This window comes from Theropithecus gelada, chromosome 12, assembly GCF_003255815.1.
Source record: "Theropithecus gelada isolate Dixy chromosome 12, Tgel_1.0, whole genome shotgun sequence".
NCBI lineage: Eukaryota > Metazoa > Chordata > Mammalia > Primates > Cercopithecidae > Theropithecus > Theropithecus gelada.
The window spans coordinates 65513429-65539010 of record NC_037680.1 but is presented as its reverse complement, the minus strand read 5'-3'; the positions used below and the strand labels follow the sequence as shown (position 1 = coordinate 65539010).

The 25582-nt window shown below is 34.2% G+C and overlaps 1 protein-coding gene across 1 annotated transcript in view; it reads left to right on the top strand.

Annotated features, from left to right (window-relative positions):
- The window catches only part of COL5A2 (collagen type V alpha 2 chain), a 148777-nt gene extending 126710 nt beyond the window's left edge, over window positions 1–22067 (top strand). Inside the window, exons 36-54 of the mRNA XM_025404119.1 lie at window positions 347–400; window positions 616–669; window positions 1085–1138; window positions 1548–1655; window positions 1764–1817; window positions 2338–2391; window positions 3087–3248; window positions 3909–4016; window positions 5158–5265; window positions 6360–6413; window positions 8708–8815; window positions 9370–9423; window positions 11310–11417; window positions 11796–11849; window positions 12855–12962; window positions 14997–15288; window positions 17788–17975; window positions 19436–19675; window positions 20361–22067. Coding sequence (XP_025259904.1) covers window positions 347–400; window positions 616–669; window positions 1085–1138; window positions 1548–1655; window positions 1764–1817; window positions 2338–2391; window positions 3087–3248; window positions 3909–4016; window positions 5158–5265; window positions 6360–6413; window positions 8708–8815; window positions 9370–9423; window positions 11310–11417; window positions 11796–11849; window positions 12855–12962; window positions 14997–15288; window positions 17788–17975; window positions 19436–19675; window positions 20361–20507 — 2109 coding nt within the window. The 3' untranslated portion in view covers window positions 20508–22067. The remainder of the gene's footprint in view (window positions 1–346; window positions 401–615; window positions 670–1084; window positions 1139–1547; window positions 1656–1763; window positions 1818–2337; window positions 2392–3086; window positions 3249–3908; window positions 4017–5157; window positions 5266–6359; window positions 6414–8707; window positions 8816–9369; window positions 9424–11309; window positions 11418–11795; window positions 11850–12854; window positions 12963–14996; window positions 15289–17787; window positions 17976–19435; window positions 19676–20360) is intronic.
- The last annotated feature ends 3515 nt before the right edge of the window (window positions 22068–25582 follow it).

Sequence of the window (25582 nt, the reverse complement as noted above, 5' to 3'; positions counted from 1 at the left end):
AAATGTCCGAATAGATATTAGCAAAGCTAATTATGCTAAGAAATAGAAGCATTTTTGTAGCTTAGCATTAATTTAGTGCTAATGCCTGAAAACAGTTTTAGGAATGCATTAGTTAAGTTGCATGAAAGAGATTAAAACACTGTGTGGCGAAAATATGGTGGAAATAGTATTAAACTAGACAGAAAAATCTTGAAAATATATAGATTATATCTTTTATTATAGATAATGATTTACAAAAACAGCCAAATTATAACAAAATAGTCCTTTTTGTTTTGTTTATTTGCTTAAGCATGAAGATTTCTGTGCATTTTTTACCTCAATATGCCTATGTTCTGTTAATTGACAGGGTCTTCCAGGTCCTTTGGGCCCTCCAGGTCCTGCAGGTCCTACTGGAGAAAAGGTAAGTCACAAGTTGTTAGTTTGTACGCTCAAAATTCTGAGTCCTGAATAGCTGGCTCTTTCATAAATCTTTTCATTTTATAACATATGGTATCTGAGCAAGATCATTTCAGAGTTGTTTTCCGCTGTCTCCCCCTACACAGTGACCAATATCCTAAAATTATATTGTATTTAGCCACTGTTTTGGACAGTAACCATCTAAAATCTGCTTTCTAGGGTGAACCTGGTCCTCGAGGTTTAGTTGGCCCTCCTGGCTCCCGGGGCAATCCTGTAAGTGACAGTACTTGGTGTTCTTTAGTGTGAGATTGAGCAATACAACAATTCATCATTTGTTCTGATATTTATATAAAATGATGCTTACTGGTTTTAGGTTATTTATAACTTCCTTGTTTTTAGCTTTTGCTTTTCTAATTAAACTTAAAAATTATCTGCTATGCAATCTGTTAAGTGTAGTTAGGCAGTTTGTTTCCTAAATAATTTGGAGGCTCCTTTGAGACTTCTGACCTTGGGAATTTTGTTCTATGACCTATATCTTTATATAATCCTTAAGGTCCTTCCTTAAGCAATATGTGTAATTTTTCTATATTTACATGTCTAACTATCAAATTTATATAATCATATTTTAAAATACTGTTCCTGTTTAGAATAATGTGTGAAAGCTACAGTAATCTTTGACTCCTTTTAGGGTTCTCGAGGTGAAAATGGCCCAACTGGAGCTGTTGGTTTTGCCGGACCCCAGGTATAATTTTCAAATATCCCTAATTTACAAATAAACGCTTATCTTGTTATAATAAGTTTAATGATCATTGTCATATGTTTTGAAGTCATATTAATTCTGGACAGTTTATAGCTTTCTAGACAATATTCTCATTTTCAATACATTTTTTATAGATTGGCACAAAACTTGAGTTTGTGCTAGTTGAGCTTCTATAATTATTTGTTACAATAAAAATGCAGTGGGATAGCTTATTTTTATGCTGTCTTGAAAGATCTCATCAGAGTACTTTTTTTCCTTTACTATGCTTTAATACTGATTACAAAGCACTGTTTCACAATATATGATTAATTGATACATTAGTAATAATTACTCTAAAGTAATTTGTCTATTAGTCTTATAATCAATTGCTTGTTTGTATGATTTCATATAGGGTCCTGATGGACAGCCTGGAGTAAAAGGTGAACCTGGAGAGCCAGGACAGAAGGGAGATGCTGGTTCTCCTGGACCACAAGGGTTAGCAGGATCTCCTGGCCCTCATGTAAGTTAACAAGAAAAAGGCATAACTTGAGTCAAGTGTCCCATGTTTGGAGTGTACATTCAGCCTCTTTTGCTTCACTACAGTGCCCTTTTGTTTGTTTCTATTTAGGGTCCTAATGGTGTTCCTGGACTAAAAGGTGGTCGAGGAACCCAAGGTCCGCCTGTAAGTTTCTTTGATGCTCTGCGAAGTATGCACAGTTAATTCTAGTTTTCTAGTGCTTCCTGGTCATGTAAAAGATCATTTCCATCTGAGGCTGAAATAGCAAATTATTACCTGTATCAAATGTACTACAGTGCAAAGGGCACTTAACTCATGGAGATTTGTGTTACAATCAAATTTGTAATCTTGGAGACCCAGGTGCCTCACCTGTAATGTAAGTAACATATTACCTATATAAAAGAGTAAATAAATAATGTGAAAGCACTTTATTTAATTCGATTATATAAAATATCAATGTGATTCTAGTACTACTTGCAGGGAAAAAGGAAAATAGTACCCTTCCTACCAGTTAATCTAGATTAATTCCCCAAAATATGGGATTCATACGAAGAAAAAAAATTATTGCTTACAACATGAAAGGAAATCTAAAGGCTTCAGTCTTCCTGTGAAAAAAATCTCAGGATAATACATGTAACTAATTTATGTTACCTTAGAAATTGCTTATATGATATTCTGGTTCTAGGGTGCTACAGGATTTCCTGGTTCTGCTGGCAGAGTTGGACCTCCAGGCCCTGCTGTAAGTCAACTTAGTGAGTCAAGTCACTGATAGTGAAATAATTACACACACACATATACATTTGAGTTATATTTATTATTTTATTTAATTTCTTAATGGTACATTTTCTTATTTAACAACTCTTATTCCAGTAATGCATATTGGCATTTCAGCAAAGCAAATCATCCTTAATAATATAGCATTTCTTGGAGGAGCTAATTTGCAAGTTCTTTTTAGCCCCATTGTTTTATTATTATTCCGTTTAAATACTGAATACTTATAGTATTGTGTGCTAATAATCATTCTCTTCAGTTAAGATGCAACTATGGAACTTTCTTTAATAAATGTCATTCATTATAAGATCAAATCATAAGAATAAATAATTATCACAGAATAAAGTATTATATATTCATCATTGGAGTGGAGCCTTAAATAAGTTTGAAAATTCAAGTGAGTTGCACCGCTCTTTAAAAATTATTCAAAGGGAATTGACTGCAAATGATATTTAGTTTTCCCCCTGGGGAATGAATCTACAGCTGTGTTTTCTTTTGTTTTGTTTTGTTTTGTTTAAATCCTATTGAAAAACTGATTATCTAACAGTCACAATGAACCTGTGAGGCTTGAACATCTGCATCTGAGGCAGACAATGTTACGTCAGTCACTGTTACTTGGCTTCCATTTTGCCCTCCTGGGTGTTTCTTTCTTTGTTATACTAGGGAGCTCCAGGACCTGCAGGGCCCCTAGGAGAACCCGGGAAGGAGGGACCTCCAGGTCTTCGTGGGGACCCTGGCTCTCATGGGCGTGTGGGAGATCGAGGACCTGCTGGCCCCCCTGGTGGCCCAGGAGACAAAGGGGACCCAGGAGAAGACGGGCAACCTGTAAGTTTGGTGTATTTGTTCCAGACCACCTTCAACTGAAATACTTACAAATAGAAACCTGTAATGATCAGTGCCTCAAAAATGCTTAAATATTGTGCTGGGCACATTCCTAAATTTTTAAAGTGCATTGTGCCCTATAGATTTTCATTTACAATTCTGTGATTTAGGAAAAATGTGTATATATATAGATTTTAAAAATAGCAGTAATAGATATGGTATCTAAAAACTAAACCAAAAAATTATTAGTTAAATGTTCATTATGTATGAATAACTTTAAAAATATATGTATATTATATTTTATATGCAAATGCCTTTAAATATTGTGTTTAGATAACTATTTTTTCTTTATTGTTAAACTTTCTTTTTGTCTTTTTATAAAGAAGAAAAAATATTTCTCTGAAGTTACCTCTTTTATTGAGTCAGTATTCACATTAATCTTCAGCTTCTTTCCAACTGATGAGCTGTTTTTACCTTTAAATAATGTTAGAGGTTCTGTGTGGATGACAATTTATAACTACTCATATGTAGTATGATTTTGAGAAACAGAGAACTTCTTTTTCATACTGAAAAACCCGTAAAGCTGCACCCAACTTATTGTAAATTCTTTGGGTACAGTTTTACCCTGGATAGTTTCTGATTTTAGTTTGTCCTCAACATTAGGGTCCAGATGGCCCCCCTGGTCCAGCTGGAACGACCGGGCAGAGAGGAATTGTTGGCATGCCTGGGCAACGTGGAGAGAGAGGCATGCCCGGCCTACCAGGCCCAGCGGTGAGTAACTGCTTCAGTCAATATTTTACCTCATATGTGCAATACAAATTGTTTAGAGAATTTATTTTATTTTATGTTTTTGCTTGATGAATAGATTTAAACAGTATTGTAGGGACATTAATTTTTGAGTATCTTAAAAATCTTTTGATCTTAAATGTCAAATTCTTAACTACCTTAAGTAGTTAAGAATTTAAAAACAAAAGTCTTTGGAAATATATATTTGTTTAACCCTGAGACTAGAAAAGTAGGCAAATAAGGATATGGATTTTTGGTGACCTTTTAAATCCTTCTTCAAAGATTAAAAAGATCCCCTGGAGCTAGAGGAGGGGGGTAATCTCCTGGTGAGTAGGTAGTGTCTTTTTAAGTAAACATGCTTAACAAAAACACCATATTTCACAGTAAACCATCAAAGGGAAGACATAGTTGAGCTAAAGTAATATTTGAGGTAAATGTGGAGGGAATGCTGAAGAAGGATCTGAAGGTAATCTCTGTTCCCTGGAGGGTACTTTAGGATTTTATATTCCCTGGAGTATGGATAAAACTTTGATTCAAAGTTAGCTTTGAAGAGACTAAATTTTATTGCTAAAAGATTGCAGTGCTTGAAAAAAATTAATAATGTTTTCGTATGGAATGTAGACCGAGAGATGTATGGGATCTTGGAACTGAGAGACATGTGGGTAGAAATATGAAACCAACAAAGTAGGAGCTAAGGGATGTCTTATTGTTATCAGAAGTGAGCCAAAGCTGTGAAAGTAAGATCTCTCAAGAGGGAGATCAAAGTATCAGAATATAGAAATAAAATGAACAGACAAAGCGGAGTGGGGAAAAAGGATGAGAGTGATTCAAATTCCAGAAGGGCAGCCAGAATCAACTGTGATACACATGATTAGAACCCAAAATGTACACCTGTGCTGGTGGCAACGGATGGTTGGTTTTGGGTCCCTTCGATATGTCAAGAGGAGTCTCACAGGAGGTGGGCATGCCTCTAAGAAAGCATTATGATTACATGGGTGTTGTAAGATAACGCAAAATTATTGTTATAGAAGGAGCCCAGAGGCACCATTTTGAAAACTTAGCCTTTATGGGAACTAGCCTTCTTCAATTTCTTCACAAGTGTTTGACATTTATACTTCTATTTCAGGGAACACCAGGAAAAGTAGGACCAACTGGTGCAACAGGAGATAAAGGTCCACCTGGACCTGTGGGACCCCCGGGCTCCAATGGTCCTGTAGGGGAACCTGGACCAGAAGTGAGTACTACAGTGAAAATAACTCTTCTGTTGTTATCTGGTGTCATGGGAACAATTTTTTCATTTAGCAATTGATTTAGAATTTGATTACGTATTTGACCTTATGAAAGTTTCTTAGTAATGTTATTTGATGTGCTCTACTTCCCTAGAGAGTTGGCTAAGTGATGACATAAAGAAAAGGTAATGGGATCAGTGTCTTTGCACTGACCTTCATCTAGTCTGGAGCTAAGTATTTTAGTTCATTTAAGCTGTTGCCAAACTGTTTTGAAGGTAAAAAGACACATCCATTCATCTTTCCCCTTGTTATTATTTCATTTTGTAATGGCATATTTATCAAAATTGCCAAGTTTTTTTGGTGATAGGATTAATATAGCTATTCCAGCTTGTGAAAAGGGCAAAGTTAGTAGAGATCATTTTACTTAAATATCACTATAAAGTTACGTAATGGATAGTATGTTCCTTTAGGCACTTTTGGGAGGAAATCAGTGTTTGATAGGCAATTTGAGAAGTTAAAGGTTGGAATATCCTCTGTTCAGCGTTTTAAGTAGTGAATCATCAAACAGCTAATGTAACATTTTATTGAAAGAATCAATAGCTTTTGGAACAATTTTTGATCAAATAGTAAAGACATGTTTATGAAAAAAATCACAATAAAATAGAAAAGGAAGACTATATATTTCTTAAAGTAGTTTAATATCATTGAAACACAGTTATTTTATTTCAAAACTTTAAGGATATTATTTGAATAATCTTAAGAAGCAAATGTAAGAAAAACCTTTCATTGGTAATACAAGCAAAACATAAAGTGGCAGGAATGTAATTGTTGTCAATTTCAAAATATTTGTAGATTTTTCACTTTTCAAAAGAAGAAATATAAATGAAGAATATGGATTAAGTAAGAATGTGTTAATTTTACAGTAATTCAAAATAATGAAAAAGAGGTAGAAACCTTTCTTCTGCTGACATTTGCATAAATGCTAATTTGCAGCTTATAAAACAGAGGTGTAAAACATGCTGTCATTTTTCTGACAATTGGAATGAAGATTTTTTTCATTACTCAGTTAAGTAGTTTTTCAAATCATTATTCTTTATAGGGTCCAGCTGGCAATGATGGTACCCCAGGACGAGATGGTGCCGTTGGAGAACGTGTAAGAGCCATTTCACTTATTATAAAATCTAAAGTCATGCCAATCTGAAATCTTTTTAATTTACACGAAAAACTATCATTTTTCCTGATAGTTCCAATGCACCTCTGATTTTTCTGAATAACAACTGTTTCTGTAAGGCCATGATTTTTAAATATTGTAAATGAAATGATATTGAATATATAACAAATTAAGATGGTATTTTTTCAGAGCAGAAAGATAAAATTGATTCCATCTTTGGTTCAACATAAAGGCTTTGGATGAGGATATATATGAAGTGTTCCAACTTTTAAACTCATTAACAAAAGTATGAAAGCCAAAATAGTGCTGTGTAATGTCTAAATTTTTCCACTCACCATCTAAAGCGAATGCCCTATGAGAATATAAGCCATGTGGCTTTTTAAACACTGTATATTCCATGATGTGTTTTAAATTAGAATGTGCTGAACTGAACATGTCCTCAACTTTCTCTGAAGCCCCAGTCCCTTCTGGCAGTTGCACAATTGTCTCAGGCTGCTGAGATCAGTCACTGAAGGCAAAATCACTCCCCACTCCAAAGTCTGCTATGATGTAATTAAAGTTCATCATGTAGCAGAATGGGCTTTGGAGCCAGTCAGACTTGATTTGGAATATTGTTTCCCTAAGTAATTAGCTACGTAATCTTAAGCAGATTTTCTGAACCTCCGTTTTCAAATGCTTTAAATATAATTAATACATATGCCATTGGGCATTTGTATATTAAAAGACATGTTTAAAGACTCCAGTAGAGGATAGACACTCAACCTCATGTTGAAAAAAAGGGGAAGAAAGGATTTGGAGAAAGCTTGGGCTAAAGTACGCTCATCTACTGTAATTCACAGACTGCAAATTCTCTTGGCATCTTGGGCTTTTTCCTTCATCAATTTATATTATATAGTGCAACCATCTTCAAAGGTTTTGCTGAAGTAATTATGAAAATCTATAAATCTCTATACTTATTTTAAGTTGCCATCACCTTTTTAAAATCGCAAGTTTAAATAGTTGCAAAGGAGGTGATTCCTGGTAAACTCTAAATGTACAAGTGCTTTAAGTAATTTTTTTTTTTTTTTTGAGACAGAGTCTTGCTCTGTTGCCAGGCTGGAGTGCAGTGATGCTATCTCGGCTCACTGCAGCCTCCACTTTCTGGGTTCAAGTGATTCTCCTGCCTCACCCTCCCCAGTAGCTGGGACTGCAGGTGCGTGCCACCACACCCAGCACATTTTTGTATTTTTAGTAGAGATGGGGTTTCACCACATTGGCCAGGATGGTCTCGATCTCTTGACCTCGTGATCCGCCTGCCTTGGCCTCCCAAAGTGCTGAGATTACAGGCGTGAGCCACCGTGCCCGGGCAAGTATTTTTTTTTTTTCCAAAACCTTGAAGTTGCCAGTTTAGCTTATTCAATGTATTATGTATCCGTTCTGTAACCTAATTGCCAAAGTTTATCTAGGTTGATAAATTTATCAGTCAAATAAGACAATTTTTTTGTCAGAAAATATAGTCTGACTCCATTTTTCAAGTCAAATATTTATGTTTAGACATGTTCATATAACGCTTATCTCACCTCTGACTTCTTAAGGAAACAAGTAATATTTGGAGCCTTGTCATAATTGTGTCATCTGGATAAAATAAAAAGGAGCCTTTTTATTTTCCAAGTCCTTCGTAGCTTTATACTCAAGTAAACTATGCATTCTGGAAAAGTCCCTTAGTTCAGTGCCTAGAGGTATTTATTCCTTGGGACATTGAATAATAATAAGATTGCAGATGGTATGATTTCTGCTTTTCTTTTGCAAAACGGGAGAAGGTGGATTATTTAGGGGAAGTAAGGAAGGATAATCAAAATTTAGTTTTCTGAAAGAATACATATGGAGAGGAAAATCTGGAAGGTGGTTTCCTTTAAATTTTCTTTGTTTTCACAATCTTTGGAAAGTCTTTGTGTATTCCAAGTATACCAATATTCCAGCTTAAAGATTGGTGCTCTGGAAAACATGATAAATTCTGGAGGTGATCACTCCTATACCCCAATGCTCTTGACTGTGCAAGCAATAGGGAGTAGGTGAAGGAAAGGATGAGACCTGAAATTAGGGGGAAATAACTTTATTCTTTTCAATTTGATTTGTTAATTAGTAAATATAAGTAAAATAGTTAAGTAAAATAATAAATAAAAATAAGTTTTAAAGGGCATATTTTTCCTATTAATATTATAAGAATAACATAAGCATATGGAATATTGTTGTTTAGAATAAATGTTAAAAAATAATATCGTGGTTACTCTTGACAGGGTGATCGTGGAGACCCTGGGCCTGCAGGTCTGCCAGGCTCTCAGGGTGCCCCTGGAACTCCTGGCCCTGTGGGTGCTCCAGGAGATGCAGGACAAAGAGGAGATCCGGTAAGGAGGGAGTCAGTTTCACACTGACAGTTTTGCACACCCATATGCTACGTTATAAGCTGCATATATGCACACACACACAGTTATACATGTGCACTTCGTTAAGAACTCTAAATAATGAATGGTAAACAGCTAATTATGAACTAGTATATGTTTCGTAGTCTGAAAGGCAAAATTTCATTTCTAAGAGGGAATAGAAGATACTGATGCTTTGACTTCCATCATGGGAAAATGCTGTAGTTTGAGAATGTAATAAGTATGCATCATGTTAAATGTAAATGAGTATTGTCTTACTGTATTCAACTAAGGTGATACTTATTCAATGAAGTCGATGAATAAAATTGACCATAAAAGTGTCATTGAAGTTATAGTGACCACAGTCTTATCTACAGATAGACATTTGCCTGATTTCAATTAATTAATCGTAAGACTATACACATACACTCACATATATATAAAAGCATCCAACTATAAACATATTTTTGACATCCTATATCTATATAATATGTGAATATCTTTTTTACATGCCAATTTTTTTTGTAAATTTCTTTTAGGGTTCTCGGGGTCCTATAGGACCACCTGGTCGAGCTGGGAAACGTGGATTACCTGTAAGTTCTCTGTTTTTGTTTTTTTAAAAAATGTTTTCTTATATAAAATATACTCCCAAAGAAATATAGTATAAGATTCATAACCGAAAAATGTGAAATTCCTCAAGCTTGAACAAAAATATTAATTAAAAATTATATGAGTTTACTCTTATTTTTAAAAATAATATGAGTTTATTTTTATAATTTTAACACAATTCTTCTGAATTTAACCATGAATTCTATCAATAATCATGGAGGCTTTTAAAGTCACAGATTCTCCTAAAATAATAGGGATTATAGTGTATTTCTCTCTGAGCTATTCTAAAAACTACACAGGAAAATGGATTTGAAAGCTCTCTGTAAACTTGAAAAGCACTATTCAAATATTATGTTTCATTTTCAACTAGATTTTTCTTTCTATGTTCTGATCTTTGTGCTCTTTGAAATCAGTCACTTTCAGGTTAACATTATTATGTAGATGTCTTACCATGAATGAATTATCCAATGTGCAATCTAATAGGTCACATGCTTTTTCATGCCCATCAGATAAATCAATGTCTATTCTCAAAAAGAACAATTATACTTTTAAAATCATGGCCATATTATTAAATAATTCTAAGCTTTAATTTGAGCTTGACCGGCGAATATTTTATAGTTGCATGCATGTCAAGTGAACAGTTATAGAAACATTGTAATTTTGTTTTCTGTGAATAAATACATTGTAGTTAATAATTCAAATAGGTGGCTTCTGATGTAGTTTATTTTTAACGATGAAACTTTGGGTCATCCCCCAAATAAAAGAACCTTTCGAACATTATGAAAAACTTCAGGCTGATTTTGATAGTACTTAAATTTACATTGTTATATAAAATATATAAAAGCTACTGAAATCATCTTGTTTTTATTATAAATGGGTTCCTATACTGTATGATAATTAGGAAATATAAATTGAAAATCAAAACAATAAGGGAAAAATTAACCCGAGAGCCAATTGATTTGCTGATTGCAGTCATCTTCCAAAATCAGATAAATAGGGATCCAATTCTCCTTTGGGAAAACACTAAAAGCAACAGAAGCCAGTTCTATAGTAGATGACTCTATGTCACTTGTCAGTTTACTGTGAACCACTGATTCCCTGGAGCTGTTTTTAATTTCCCAGGACTTGAAACAAAACCAAACCAACACCACTAACAACAATAACGAAACATCTGAGATTGATCAGATAATTTTCACCTCTTCTCTGGGTGTAGCTTCTATCCCAAAATAAGATCCTTAGCTATGGCTTTCTTTGTAGTTTCTCAGCGTCAAGGTCACTGGATTTGGTTACAGATGTTGCAGATATGGGATAACTTAGAGTTGCTTTGTTCTTTAGAGGAAAGTGGCTTAAAGATGATATTTCTGTTTAATTTGTTCAAACAAGTTTTTGCCAATTTCTTAATATAGTTGCAACTGTCATATCCAGCTAGTTTATTTGCATATGTAAATTTAAAATCATTTCATTGTTACACATGGCAAGTATGAAATGTTTTAATTTAAAAGAATCTATATATGGTGGCAATATTTTTATATATAGTATCAACTAAATCTGTGAAACATAATCTTTAAAAAACATTTCAGATAGGCTAGATCAAACAAAAATATCTAATTTTAGTATGAATGTAAGATAAACATTTAAAAAGGAATATTTAGAAAACTATTGTTATGTATCTTTTTTCAGTGATCACCTACCATTCTTTGGGAAAAATAAACAGACATTTCTAGGTCTAATACTATTTAGATAAGTAACCATATAAAATACCATGTTCAAAATTGTAGTAAATACAATTATAAAAAGCAAAATTTTAGTAAATTGTAGTCTCAACAATAATATGTAGCAAGTAATTTTCATGCCGTATCTCTGTTTCTAGGGACCCCAAGGACCGCGTGGTGACAAAGGTGATCATGGAGACCGAGGCGACAGAGGTCAGAAGGGCCACAGAGGCTTTACTGGTCTTCAGGGTCTTCCTGGCCCTCCTGTAAGTTATTCCTTTAAGTGTTATTCTGCCCTCCAGTTGAAAATACACGGGTACTTGACATGAACATTTATCTGCCTATAAAATAGGTGGATATGTTTGTATTTTCTTTTCAGTTCAAAGAATATCTTGATGAATAACAAGTGGTAATTGCCAATAATAAGCTATAATTTTGTAGGGGAGAAATACAGCAAAAGCTATAGGCACTGTTACTCCTACAGATATGTCTTTAACATTGGTCAACTCATGTAATCATTGCAGAGATTGAAGACTTAATCAAAGTAGTTTATGCTGCTAAAGTCAATGATAGCACATTTTTGAGAAGGGCACAATGCAGGATCCAAATATTTTGGCAACATTTTTTATTGTATTCCTACTTAGGGTCCAAATGGTGAACAAGGAAGTGCTGGAATCCCTGGACCATTTGGTCCAAGAGTAAGTAACAAAAAGTAGTAAGTTGCAGGTGTAAATAATAATGCCTTTGTTGATGTACTGCTAATGCTTGAGTATCATTTTCATGTTATTGAAGCTGGAGTTGGCTCATCTCTGAGGTTGGCAACACACATATGAGACAAGCTATTTAGCAATTAATTTTAAGTAGAAATGTTATGAAATATGATATATTACCTCATGGGCCAGCATTAAAATTTCTTACCTAGGGTTTGGATATATTCCTCTGTTAGTTCATTTTGTTACATTGTGTTAATTAAAATTTCTGTTAAACTTTCAATTTTTAAGATGGTATAATAGGATTTACTATGAAGTGGAGACAGATTTTGAGGCTGAATATATTTTGTCTTTTAAGTAATTGTGATAATTCCTCAGAAGTAGTTTACATAAGGCTAATTTGGAAGTAAATAATAAAATGAAGCCAATATTTGAAACTTTTAGAAATTCTCCATTAGTATTAATGTTGCTTGTAATAAGTCATTGATGTCATAAGACAAGTGATGTATGTAATTATTTAGGAAAATAGAAAACATTTTGTAGAAAAAATTAGAAAAAATAATTCAAAGCAATTCTGGTGCATCTAAATACAGTGTAAAAAATCCTACATAAAATTGAGAATAATAGTCCATGATGATATTCTGAAGCATAAGCACAAAAATTTCACTAAAACACTCCAACTTCTGTCATTTTCTTCTTTCAAGTTAATTGAATTTCTAAGTTTACAATATGTGAGGTTTAATGAAAGTTACTACCAATAAAAGTAGATGACTAGCCCATTAAAGATGTAAACTCATATTTGTCTTTTACCATGCATGGATGATGGAAAATTCCTATGTCATGAAATCATAAATGTTACAAAGTACCAGAAGTTCATTTATTAATCAGTAAGAAAATGAGTCTTAGAAATCACTGTACCAGCTCCATATGTAAAAAGGCATTGTAACATTTTTTTCTTCACAGAATCTAAACTGCAGTCTTTGTTTCTTGCAGGGTCCTCCAGGCCCAGTTGGTCCTTCGGGTAAAGAAGGAAACCCCGGGCCACTTGGGCCAATTGGACCTCCAGGTGTACGAGGCAGTGTAGGAGAAGCAGGACCTGAGGTAAAGTCACAAGGGTTTACATGCAAGAAATGCTATTCATTTCAATAGCTCAGATTCCATCCAAGAAATGTCTGTGCAGCCTGATTGACAGAGACTTAAGGGACCCTGAAAACAAACCTAGAAGTCACACAAGAGTTTGTATAAGTAACCATTTCAAGTATTTTAATACAGATACGTTAGAGCACATAAAATCAGAGTCCAGCCTACCCAGACATTAGCACAATGTGATACTAATAAGAGCAAAGAACAAGTTATAATTGTATTTATAATTAAAGTGATGAAAATGTTGATTTGCTCTCAAGGGCAATATTTTAAATGTCTGTGAGGTATAGTTATTACTTCATGAAAACGCCATAAAAAAGCTGGACAATGAAAAGTATGAAATTGAAGTTTTTCTCCATTGAAAACAACATTCAGGGAGGACTTCGATTAAAACTTTTTGTTAAAAAGTTTCAGTAGTGTTGACTTGAGGATGATACAAAGCTGTATACTGTGTTAGTTAGATTCTTGCTTCTCAGTCTGGAAAACATCTTCATACATCTTCCATGCACAAGTGTACTCATGTGCATGTTTGTATATGAGCTTATGCTTCTCTCTCTGGTGTTTCTTCCTCGTTGGTCTTCTTAACTTTCTCTTCCTTACTTTTCCTTTGCCCTTCATAGCAATACTGTTAAGCTGGATATTTATTTCTTATGTGGGTCAAATAGTCTTATATTTCCTATGGACAAGAGAAATGTTTTCTATTCATTTGTTTCTCTAACTCTGAATGGGAAACAGCTAGAGAATTGGAATACCTTTGGCTTATGTGGCTGTTGATTGACTTTATTTTGTGATTCAGTGGTCCTTGATCAAAAAAGTCTTTTCTCCTGAAATTAGTATAAAGGACTGCATGGACTCAATATATGACCTTAGAGACAGAAAGAAAAAAAGATTATGTAACAGCCCTTTGAGAGTGAGGAAACATTGGCACTGAAGGCGAAAGCAACTTGTCTGGAGCCATATAACAAGTGGCAGAGCCAATGGTAGAACTCCAGCCTTCTGGAGAGTTCTTGCTCCCAGATCTTACTCTCTATATGAGATGTGGACTATGTGTCTCTTCAGGTTGTCACCTGATTCTTTCAAGTTGCTGAGTTCTTCCTTGGGGAAGTGCAGAAGGGAATTAATAGAGAGGATCCATTTCGTAGTCTCTGCCACTTTTTGTGTTTATCTCCCTCTCATTTCAGTGTATCTTATTTGGCAAAAAAAAAAAAAAAAAAAAAAAAAAAAAGGCAGGAGGGCTCCTTATTTATGTGAATTAAAAGGCTAAGGAAAACTGGGCACCCTGGCACACACCTGTAATTCTAGCTATTCAGGAGGTGAAGGCAGGAGGATTGCTTGAGCCCAGTAGTTTGAATCCAACCTGGGCAACATAGTAGCAAGACCCTGTCTCTAAAAGCCAAGACTATTTCTTCAATTTTGCTTAGGCAGATAATTTTTATCTGTATAGTAATTAACGCACATAAAAGGACTTCCGGTGTGTCTCTCCCTCTCCTTTAGAAGTAGGAGTATAATTCTCTTGTGAGTGTTTCTTGTGGGTATTTTCTTGTTATTGACATGTGATCTTATAGCACCAGCAGCCACTATTCCCCTGCATCCTTTGTTCAGCTTCTGTCCAAAAATACTTTTAAAACATTTTGGTTGTACCTTGACCAAAATAGTTTGCAAATGAACGCACTTATCTCCATGCTATTAACAGAAAATATGTTGTATCTTCAAGGTAAACACCTAAGCAAATATTTTGCGCTTTGATCTTTATTTATCTTGGATGCTGACTTGAAGATATGTTGCCTGAAAAATGGTTAGGCACCATTTCTCATCCTTGAATGTTACAGCCTGTTAGACCACCCCCATCTAGTTACAAAAGGGCACAAGTCATAGATCTCCCTTTACTGTCAAATTGGAGTGTCTCATTGGAACTCCCTATGCACCAAGTTCTACCAGTTAAGTAAAACCCAAACAATGTGTTAAATGTCTTTCCAATTTCTTTTTGATTAGGGTCCTCCTGGTGAGCCTGGCCCACCTGGCCCTCCGGGTCCTCCTGGCCACCTTACAGCTGCTCTTGGGGATATCATGGGGCACTATGATGAGAGCATGTCAGATCCACTTCCTGAGTTTACTGAAGACCAGGCGGCACCTGATGACAAAAACAAAACGGACCCAGGGGTTCATGCTACCCTGAAGTCACTCAGTAGTCAGATTGAAACCATGCGCAGCCCCGATGGCTCGAAAAAGCACCCAGCCCGCACATGTGATGACCTAAAGCTTTGCCATTCCGCAAAGCAGAGTGGTGAGTAGACAGCAGCCCATTTGAGCAAAACCCATTGTTTCTGTTTGTTTTATTCTCAACTGCATTCCAAAATATGTTACTGACTTTCTACTTAGTGGTAGATTTGAGATAAAAATAGTAAACATATCATGGAGCTTATAATTTAATGGTGGAAACAGTCAATTTTGTGAAAACATGAAAAAAAATGCTCAGCATCACTAATTATCAGAGAAATGAAAATGAAAGTCACAATGAGATACCATCTCGCATGAGTCAGAATGGCTGTCATTAAAAAGTCACAAAACAGGCTGGGCGCAGTGGCTCAGGCCTGTAATCCCAGCTCTTTGGGAGGCCCAGGCGCGCGGATCACGAGGTCAGGAGATGGAGACCATCCTGGCTAACACGGTGAAACCCCGTCTCTAGTAAAAATGTAAAAAATTAGCCGGGCGTGGTGGCGGGCGCCTGTAGTCCCAACTACTCGGGAGACTGAGGCAGGAGAATGGCGTGAACCCGCGAGGCGGAGCTTGCAGTGAGTCGAGATCGAGCCACTGCCTGAACGAGAGAGCGAGACTCTGTCTCAAAAAAAAAAAAAAGTCACCAAACAACAGATGCTGACAAGGCTTTGGAGAAAGGGGAATGCTTATACACTTATTGGTGGGAATGTAAATTAGTTCAGCCACTGTGGAAAGCAGTCTGGAGATTTCTCAAAGAACTTAAAGCAGAGCTACCATTTGACCTAACAATCCTGTTACTGGGTTTATACCAAAGGAAAATAAATCATTCTATCAAAAAGACCCATGAATTCGTATATTCATCACTGTGCTATTCTCAATAGCAAAGACATGAAATTGACGCAGATGCCCGTCAGTGGTAGATTCGATAAAGGAAATGTGATACATACATATGATGGAACATTATGTGGCCATAAAAAAGAATTAAATCATGTCCTTTGCAGCAACATGAATGCAGCGGGAAACCATGATCCTAAGCAAATTAATGCAGGAACAGAAAGCCAAATATCGCATGTTCTCATTTATAAGTAAAAGCTAATGAGCACACATGGACATAAATATGACACCATAAACACTGCAGGCCACTGCAGTGGGGAGAGTGTGGATGGGAGCAAGGGTTGAGAAATTACCTATTGGATACTATGTTCACTACCTGGGTGATAGGATCTGAACCCCAAACCTCAGCATCGTACAATATTCCCATGTAACAAATCTGCACAGGTACCCCTTGTATCTAAAATAAAAGTTAACTTTTTTAAATAAAAGTACTATAATAGATGATATATCCTATTAATAATCCAGTCTCATGATGGTAGTTCCATTTCCATCCAGAAATCTTAAAATATTGATATTTTTGTGGAGTAAAAGCATTTCGTGGAAATGTGGAAAATAATTGGTTAAGTATTGTTCAAAATGTTTATTTACTTACATGACCTGTCAGTGTCTTAATGTTAACATATTGTTGGATCATCAAGCATATATTTCCCAAATTTATTTAAATATGTAATTCCTTTCGTGTAGTTTAATGTTCTGTGAGTCATACTTCTGGAATATCTGCTGGTGGGATTATATTATTATGAGGTTCCAAGACATTTTGGAATCAAATAGTTGTTCTGCCCTAGTTGCATGTACCAGGCTTAAAGTTTACCTTATTCTGTCATTTTAATTAATCCAATATGACCTAGAGAAGAGGGATCCTAAGTCACAGGAGACAAATGAGCTACAAAGTGCTTAAGAATTTAAGTTAACTTTGAAATGACATTGACAGGAATAGCTAAAATTATTATCATCGAAGAAAGGGCAATTTTATAACTCTGTATATTACATTCTGGCACTTTCATTTCATTTAAAGTGCAATTCTCACATACTATTTATATAATATACACACAAATATGTATATATACACACATCCATATATACAAATGCATATTAAATTGTGTATTTGACTGTATGCCTACCACCAAGCACTGCCTTGGTATTTCCTGTTTTAAGAATCTCTTATATATGAGAAAATTAATTTTAAAAAGAGCCAATGAAATGATTCATAGCATTCTAATTGTAATTCAACTCATTTATTCACTTGACTCATGGTTTTGATGTTACATTATTTTACATTATTGTATTACATTATTTAGATTATTTTATTACACTCTAATTCTAATTTGCTTTAAAATATTGGGAACACATCTATTTTGGCAAAGCCACTTACTGTGTAGATTGTCTCTTTTCAGTATTGTTTTCTCATCTGTAAAATGGGAGTAATGATACTTCTTCACATGGATGTTTTGAGCCTTAAGTGCATGGTTTGGCAAAGCGCCTTACAATAGCGACTGGAATGTAGAAAGGCCCCCAATGCATAACAGTTACTTTTTTCTTAAGAGGTGCTCTTGTTTAAAATAATCCTTAATCAGTGAGTATATATTGTCAAACCCTCTGTTAATTTTTTTGGAGACTTATAATCATGATTGAGATTGTCTTTATTTAGTAAAATTTCTATTTTGAAAAATAGGTGAATACTGGATTGATCCTAACCAAGGCTCTGTTGAAGATGCGATCAAAGTTTACTGCAACATGGAAACAGGAGAAACATGTATTTCAGCAAACCCATCCAGTGTACCACGTAAAACCTGGTGGGCCAGTAAATCTCCTGACAATAAGCCTGTTTGGTATGGTCTTGATATGAACAGAGGGTCTCAGGTAATTTAATATGCTTACTTAAAATTGTATTCTTTACTTTTTACTACTTATTACATATTTTTGATTTATTTAGGACTTTGCTATTTTTTTTAACCAGGCTTATTTTGCCATGTTTATTTTGAAGTGATATATTCTCATTAGTTACAATTGTAATACCATTGCATAAACAAGGTTTTGCTATGAGTCAAGTTAACAAAAATTTTGAATTAAAAATTTTCTCATTGATGAAATATAGAAAAGTAATTATTTTTACTGTAAATTCCTCTAATGTATGTGACATGGACTGTGGAGTGTACTAGAAGGGATCTTGCCACAGTTGATAAACAGTGATTTCTGTATATTCAGCTTCAGGAGACCTGGTTACCTCACCAGGATCTCGTACTGACTTTGGGGCCTTATAAAGTCACCGAACTTTTTGGAGACTCAGTTTTGCTAGCTTAAAGTAAGGGTGATAATGTTTATCCTATAGTTTCCATGTGGATATAAAATTCTTAGTTTAGGGTCTTGTACTATGGGATAGACGGTAAATTAATATTAGATAACTGCTATAATAATGTTTAAATAATTGAATCATTTTGTAAAATTTTTAATATTATTTAAACTTAAGGCATCTTTGTAATGTTATGAAGTCTATTGATATTTTTCTGACTCCCAGTCTACCCTGTTTCTGTCATGGTCTGGTGTTCAGAAACTCTCTGGCCTTGCCACTGCCTATTGCAATGTGAATATTTCATATTGCATTTCTTTATGGCAGCCTAATTGAAATTTTCTTGTCACTTCTGCTTCTGACCTTTTCCTAGAAATCACGTTCAGAATAAACATTATATGAGAACATTATGGGTGTATACAAGATAAGCTAGTATCTATCATTATTTAATGAGCACAAAATTTTAAATTTTAAATATAAATAGTTGAAATGTAATTTAGCTAATACAATATGTAAAATAAAACCCTCAAATGGGAGTGCTGAAACCAAAGCTCAAAGTAGAAGGTGAGTAGGAAAGAGTCTTTAGAAAAAATTTTTTGATTATTTATTTTGTTAGCTCATGGAAAACTTTTCATATGTATTTCCTACAATTATGTAATAGTTGGGGTAAAAAGATTTTATACTACTAGTTAATTCTTAATTTTTATTATAATTAGCAATAAAAATAATGAGTTATTTTTGATACATGATTGAAGCAGATTTAAAAATATTTATGCTTGTTCTGGTGAATTATTGTTATTATTGGTTTCATTACCCTTTGGGTTAGTAAGGACAGAGGTTCTTTTGAGTATTCATAGACATTTTAAGATATGTTTAGATGTACAGGTAGAATGGCTTGCTTTATGACAATAATTAAAGTAATACTCTTCAAAATTGATTTATCTGAAATCAATTTATATATTTATCTATACATGTGTAAGGCATTATGAAACGCTTCAGTCTTGTGTATGACAAAGACTCTTTGTTTTTCTAGTTTGCTTATGGAGACCACCAGTCACCTAATACAGCCATTACTCAGATGACTTTCTTGCGCCTTTTATCAAAAGAAGCCTCCCAGAACATTACTTACATCTGTAAAAACAGTGTAGGATACATGGATGATCAAGCTAAGAACCTCAAAAAAGCTGTGGTTCTCAAAGGGGCAAATGACTTAGATATCAAAGCAGAGGGAAATATTAGATTCCGGTATATCGTTCTTCAAGACACTTGCTCTGTAAGTACTTTTTGATCTACATTGGTCTGGTTGAGGAAAAAAAAAAAATTATTTTTGTTAAAAATACTATTATGGCACTAGAACTGGGGGCAATTTTACCTTGTGTATGAGCATAATAGCAGTTTATAGTCATTCCTTAGGGTAAACTTGAGTGTGTGTTAGCACATGAAGCGTGATAGAGGTTTGAATCCTTATAGTAAAGAAAGAACTGGATCCCTAAGATCTGATCCAGTTCTTCTGCAGACTTTCTTTGGTTCTTTTCCAAGTTATTTAACTTACTGAATCTCAGTCCCATGCTTAAAATGCCTTATTTCTAAAATGCGTAATCAATCCAAGATACTTTAGTTTTTCACCAATTTGTAAGTCTCCCCACTTGCATATTGAGATATAAAACAAAAATAATACTGAATGGTGAATTATAGTTTCATTTGTGAAAAACAAAAAAAGCTTTCATAATTTATGTTGCTAGTGACCATTTGGGAAGCTGCAGAAGAACAAAGAAAATTTACTTAAAGCATGAAAGAAATTCTGTTACATAAGTACACTAATATCTCACTTTATGTTTTCATTTTTTTTTTAAGGAGTACTCTAAAAATCATTGCCTTTACATTATAAAAGTTGTCTGGGAAGGTTGCTTTGGAAAAAATTGTATGTACGTTTAACCCATTGCACCATTTAATTTCAGAAGCGAAATGGAAATGTGGGCAAGACTGTCTTTGAATATAGAACACAGAATGTGGCACGCTTGCCCATCATAGATCTTGCCCCTGTGGATGTTGGCGGCACAGACCAGGAATTCGGCGTTGAAATTGGGCCAGTTTGTTTTGTGTAAAGTAAGCCAAGATACATTGACAATGAGCACCACCATCAATGACCACCGCCATTCACAAGAACTCTGACTGTTTGAAGTTGATCCTGAGACTCTTGAAGTAGTGGCTGATCCTGCATCAGCATTGTATATATGGTCTTAAGTGCCTGGCCTCCTTATCCTTCAGAATATTTATTTTACTTACAATCCTCAAGTTTTAATTGATTTTAAATATTTTTCAATACAACAGTTTAGGTTTAAGATGACCAATGACAATGACCACCTTTGCAGAAAGTAAACTGATTGAATAAATAAATCTCCGTTTTCTTCAGTTTATTTCAGTGTAATGAAAAAGTTGCTTAGTATTTATGAGGAAATTCTTCTTCCTGGCAGGTAGCTTAAAGAGTGGGGTATACAGAGCCACAACACATGTTTATTTTGCTTGGCTGCAGTTGAAAAATAGAAATTAGTGCCCTTTTTGTGAACTCTCATTCCAAGACTGTCAATTAAAAATGAGTTTAAAATGTTTAACTTGTGATTGAGACCTACATGCATGTCTTGATATTGTGTAACTATAATAGAAACTCTTTTAGGAGAATCTTAAAAAAAAAAAAACAGTTTCTCACTGTCTTAAATAGAATTTTTCGATAGTATATATTCAGTGGCATTTTGGAGAACAAAGTGAATTTACTTCAACTTCTTAAATGTTTGTAAAAGACTATAAGTTTAGACATCTTTCTCATTCAAATTTAAAGATATCTTTCTCCTCTTGACTCAATCTATCAATATGGATAGAAGTTACACTAGTATATACCATTTAGTAAATTTACACTCTCTTATTTAAGAAGATATTGAATGCAAAATAATTGACATATAGAACTTTACAAACATATGTCCAAGGACTCTAAGTTGAGACTCTTCCACATGTACAATCTCATCATCCTGAAGCCTATAATGAAGAAAAAGATCTAGAAACAGTTGTGGAGCTGACTCTAATCAAATGTGATGATCGGAATTAGACCATTTGGCCTTTGAACTTTCATAGGAAAAATGACCCAACATTTCTTAGCATGAGCTACCTCATCTCTAGAAGCTGGGATGGACTTACTATTCTTGTTTATATTTTAGATACTGAAAGGTGCTATGCTTCTGTTATTATTTCAAGACTGGAGATAGGCAGGGCTAAAAAGGTATTATTATTTTTCCTTTAATGATGGTGCTAAAATTCTTCCTATAAAATTCTTTAAAAATAAAGATGGTTTAATCACTACCATTGTGAAAACATAACTGTTAGACTTCCCATTTCTGAAAGAAAGAGCATTATTCCAATGCTTGTTCACTGTTCCTCTGTCATACTGTATCTGGAATGCTTTGTGTTACTTGCACGCTTCTTAGACCAGAACATGTAGGTCCCCTTGTGTCTCAAGACTTTTTTTTTTTTTCTTAATTGCATTTGTTGGCTCTATTTTAATTTTTTTCTTTTAAAATAAATAACTGGGACCCTCCCAAACGACAAGCCATGCACACAACTTTGGTCATGTATCTCTGCAAAGCATCCAATTAAATGCACGCTTTTGTCATGTCCGTGGTTTTTGTTTTGTGGAATTCCTTTGACCGTATTAGATCTATTTCATTTCCAATAGTGAAAAGGAGATGTGGTGGTATACTTTGTTTGCCATTTGTTTAAAAGATACAACAAATACCTTCCATCATATATGTACTGGCTTATAAATGAAAATCTATCTACAACATTACCCACAAAGGCAACATGACACCAATTATCACTGCCTCTGCCCTTAAAAATGTCAGAGTAGTATTATTGATAAAAAGGGCAAGCAATAGATTTTTCATGACTGAATAAACTGTAATAATAAGACATATGTCTCAAAGTGTATCACATATAAATTTAGCCTAATTGTTTTGTTTTATTTTCAATATTTAGTTTACAACATCATTTTCCCCCAAACTGGTTATATTTTGACCTGTATATCTTAAATTTGAGTATTTATATGCCTAAAAACATGTGTGAGTCTTCCTTGACTTCCTTCAAGTCCAAACTGTACAGATTATATAAGTTCACATAGATGCATCAGAAATATGTGGTAATACTATTAAGTCACAAACACTAACAATTTCCAACTACAGAAATAACATTTCTTATTTGGATTTTGGGAATGCTACCAATAAAAGCCTGCCCAGACCATTCCAAGGCTCTCAAATTTCTTGCCTATATATTTGATCTGTCAGTGGATTTCTTTACTTTCATGTCCCATAGACACCTCAAATTCTACACTATAAAAAGTGAAATAATCTACATTTGGGGAGGATGGTGGCATACATTTATTGTTGATTTATTTAAAAATACAAATAAAAATTCTCAGAATTAACAGAAAAAAAAAAAAAAAAAAAAAACACAATAGCCTCATTATCCATCCATTTAGGCAGGCCAGAAACCTGAGAGTCATTTTTGTCACCTCTCTCTCTTCTCTCGGATCACGCGAGTCCCGTCCTTGTTAAATATTTCCAATTCTGCCCCCTAAATATTCCCTAAGGTCCTATCCTTCTCTTGATCTACACTGCCGCTATCTGTCCACATAATTATTATGTCTCGCCTGAGCTTTTTCAATAGCCTCCGACAGGTTTCCAGGCATCCACTCTTGCCCTCTTCTGATCCATTCTTCTCACTACAGCCAGAGAAATCAATTTGAAGTAAAAATCTGAATATGTCACCTCTCACTCCCCCCCAGCCACCCTAGCTAACACAACACACATGCACTCATCTTATTATAAAAAGCTTCAGTGGTAGCTTCTAGGATAGAGACAAAAATCTTCAAACTATGAGGTACTGGCATGACCTGACTCCTGCCTTCTTCCCAGGCTTCCTTACACCACTATCTCCCTTTCTCTGTGCTCCACTCACATGGGATTTTGTCCATTTTCTAAAAGCTTCTTCCCTGTCCTACTGAAAACCATTTGCATGTGTATTCTTTTTGCCCAGTTTACTTGTACTTACCTTTCGGAACTCTTCTCAATGCCTCATCCTCACAAAATCTTTACTGGGCTCCTCACTCCTTACCACAACCCAGGTAAGATAGTCCCCATTCAATTTTCTTGGCACACTGTATTTCTTCTTATAAATATTTATATTTATAGCACAAATTAGAATGTTTTACAAAGGGTGTGATTATTTGGTAGGTGTCAGTCTTTTCTATTAATTCTATTTGTTACAAAGGCACGGACTGTTTACACAGGATCCAAAAATTTTCTTAGTATTTGTGCATGTTCAACATACATTCATTGAATGATGAAACATTGTATACTATGTGTAACTGGAAAAATACATTCAGAGAGTAATCATTTATGTACTAGTGTGAAGCATACATCGTTATTACCATTATATTATGTTACTGTTTCTATTAGTACTACTGGACAGAAACACAACTGAATAAAGGATTATTATCCAATAACAATAGCAACATACAACATATACCTAAACATGACAAGAAATTTGCAGAACCCGATTGAAAAAAATCCATAACACTTGACTGAGACATGTAAAATAAAATTAGGGCTAAACCTACCTTAACATAGGGAAGCTCAATATTTGAAAAATGTAATTTTTTCCTAAATTAATAAATGCTCCCACTGAAAATCCCTATAAGATCATAAAAACTGAAAACATGACAAAACTGTTCTAAAAGTTATTGGAATGAAAAATTTGCAAGAAAAGTGATAAAAAAAAGATCCTCTCCAAAACAGAAATGGTGAATAAAGGTGGACCCTGGCCCAAGGAAATATTTAAAAATAATAAAAAGCTACCGGTCATAGGGAACAAAAAATATTTAGAAGTGAATCTATGTACCTATATTAGAATTAATATAGAAAAAAATTAATTCCTGTTTATTCAGTAAATACTATTAAAGTAAATTTGTAACTATTTATCATTTGAAAGCATGTTTCTTTCTTTAATTATTATACCAAAACAGTTCCCAAATGAACTAATTCAATTTTTAAAACCTCTAAATATATTTGCATAAAAATTATTGAGTAGCTTAATAATCCTGGAATGGAGATGAAAACAAATATGTAAATAATAAAATGATGAAAGATCAGATTCTAAAATACATCTTAAATCTGTAGAAAACAAATATATAAATAATAAAATGATGAGAAATCAGATTCTAAAATACATCTTAAATCTGTATTATAACAGGCACAATGCTGCTCACTTGTAGTTCCACCTATTCAGTAGTCTGAGGTGGGATGATCACTTGAATCCAGGAGTTCAAGGCTAGCCCTTGCAAGACAGTGAGCTCCTACCATAAAAAAAAAAAAAAAAATACTATATTATAAAAATCTCAATAGTATGCTTCAAAGCATGTACCAGTTGGGAACATTTATGTAATATATATTACAGAAATGGTTTAATGCAGTTTCTGTAAAATCCTCCAAAATATGCATAGTCCTATACTGGTGATTTACAAAAGCCACAATATAAAAACTAATAAATGTGGAAGATATTTAATATCATTAGAAATAAAAATGCAACAGAAACAATAAGATACAGAATTTTATCAGAATTTGACAAACATTAAAATACCTGATAGTATTAAGTGTCAAAGAAGACAGAAAAACACTCACATATATTTTTTGTCTGTTTTTTCCCATGGAATGTGGAAAGAATAGTTAAAGTCATTTTCTCTAATTGGTTTATTCACAGTTCCTATAAATGTGAGAAGGTAGTAGGCCCAAAAGTGAGCCAGAGATTGAGGATAGAGTAGTACACACTAGGATGTCCTCTGGGGCTGCTGATTTTACCTGATGACAAGTAAATTAAAACATTATTTGTAAAACAAAAAATAACAAAAGATAAAAAACACTCCACAAATGTAAATAATAAGTATAGATATAAGATAGAATAGAACTTAAAAATTAACATGACAAAAACAATTTCACAATGGTGCCAGATTATTTACACAACAGACTAAGAATCTATTGTAGGTACATGCTTTTCATGTGGATTTCATGTCAGATACTGGTATTTTTGCTTTGGAATGTAAAATTATTACCCAGCACATGGTACAGGAAATCATTCCATG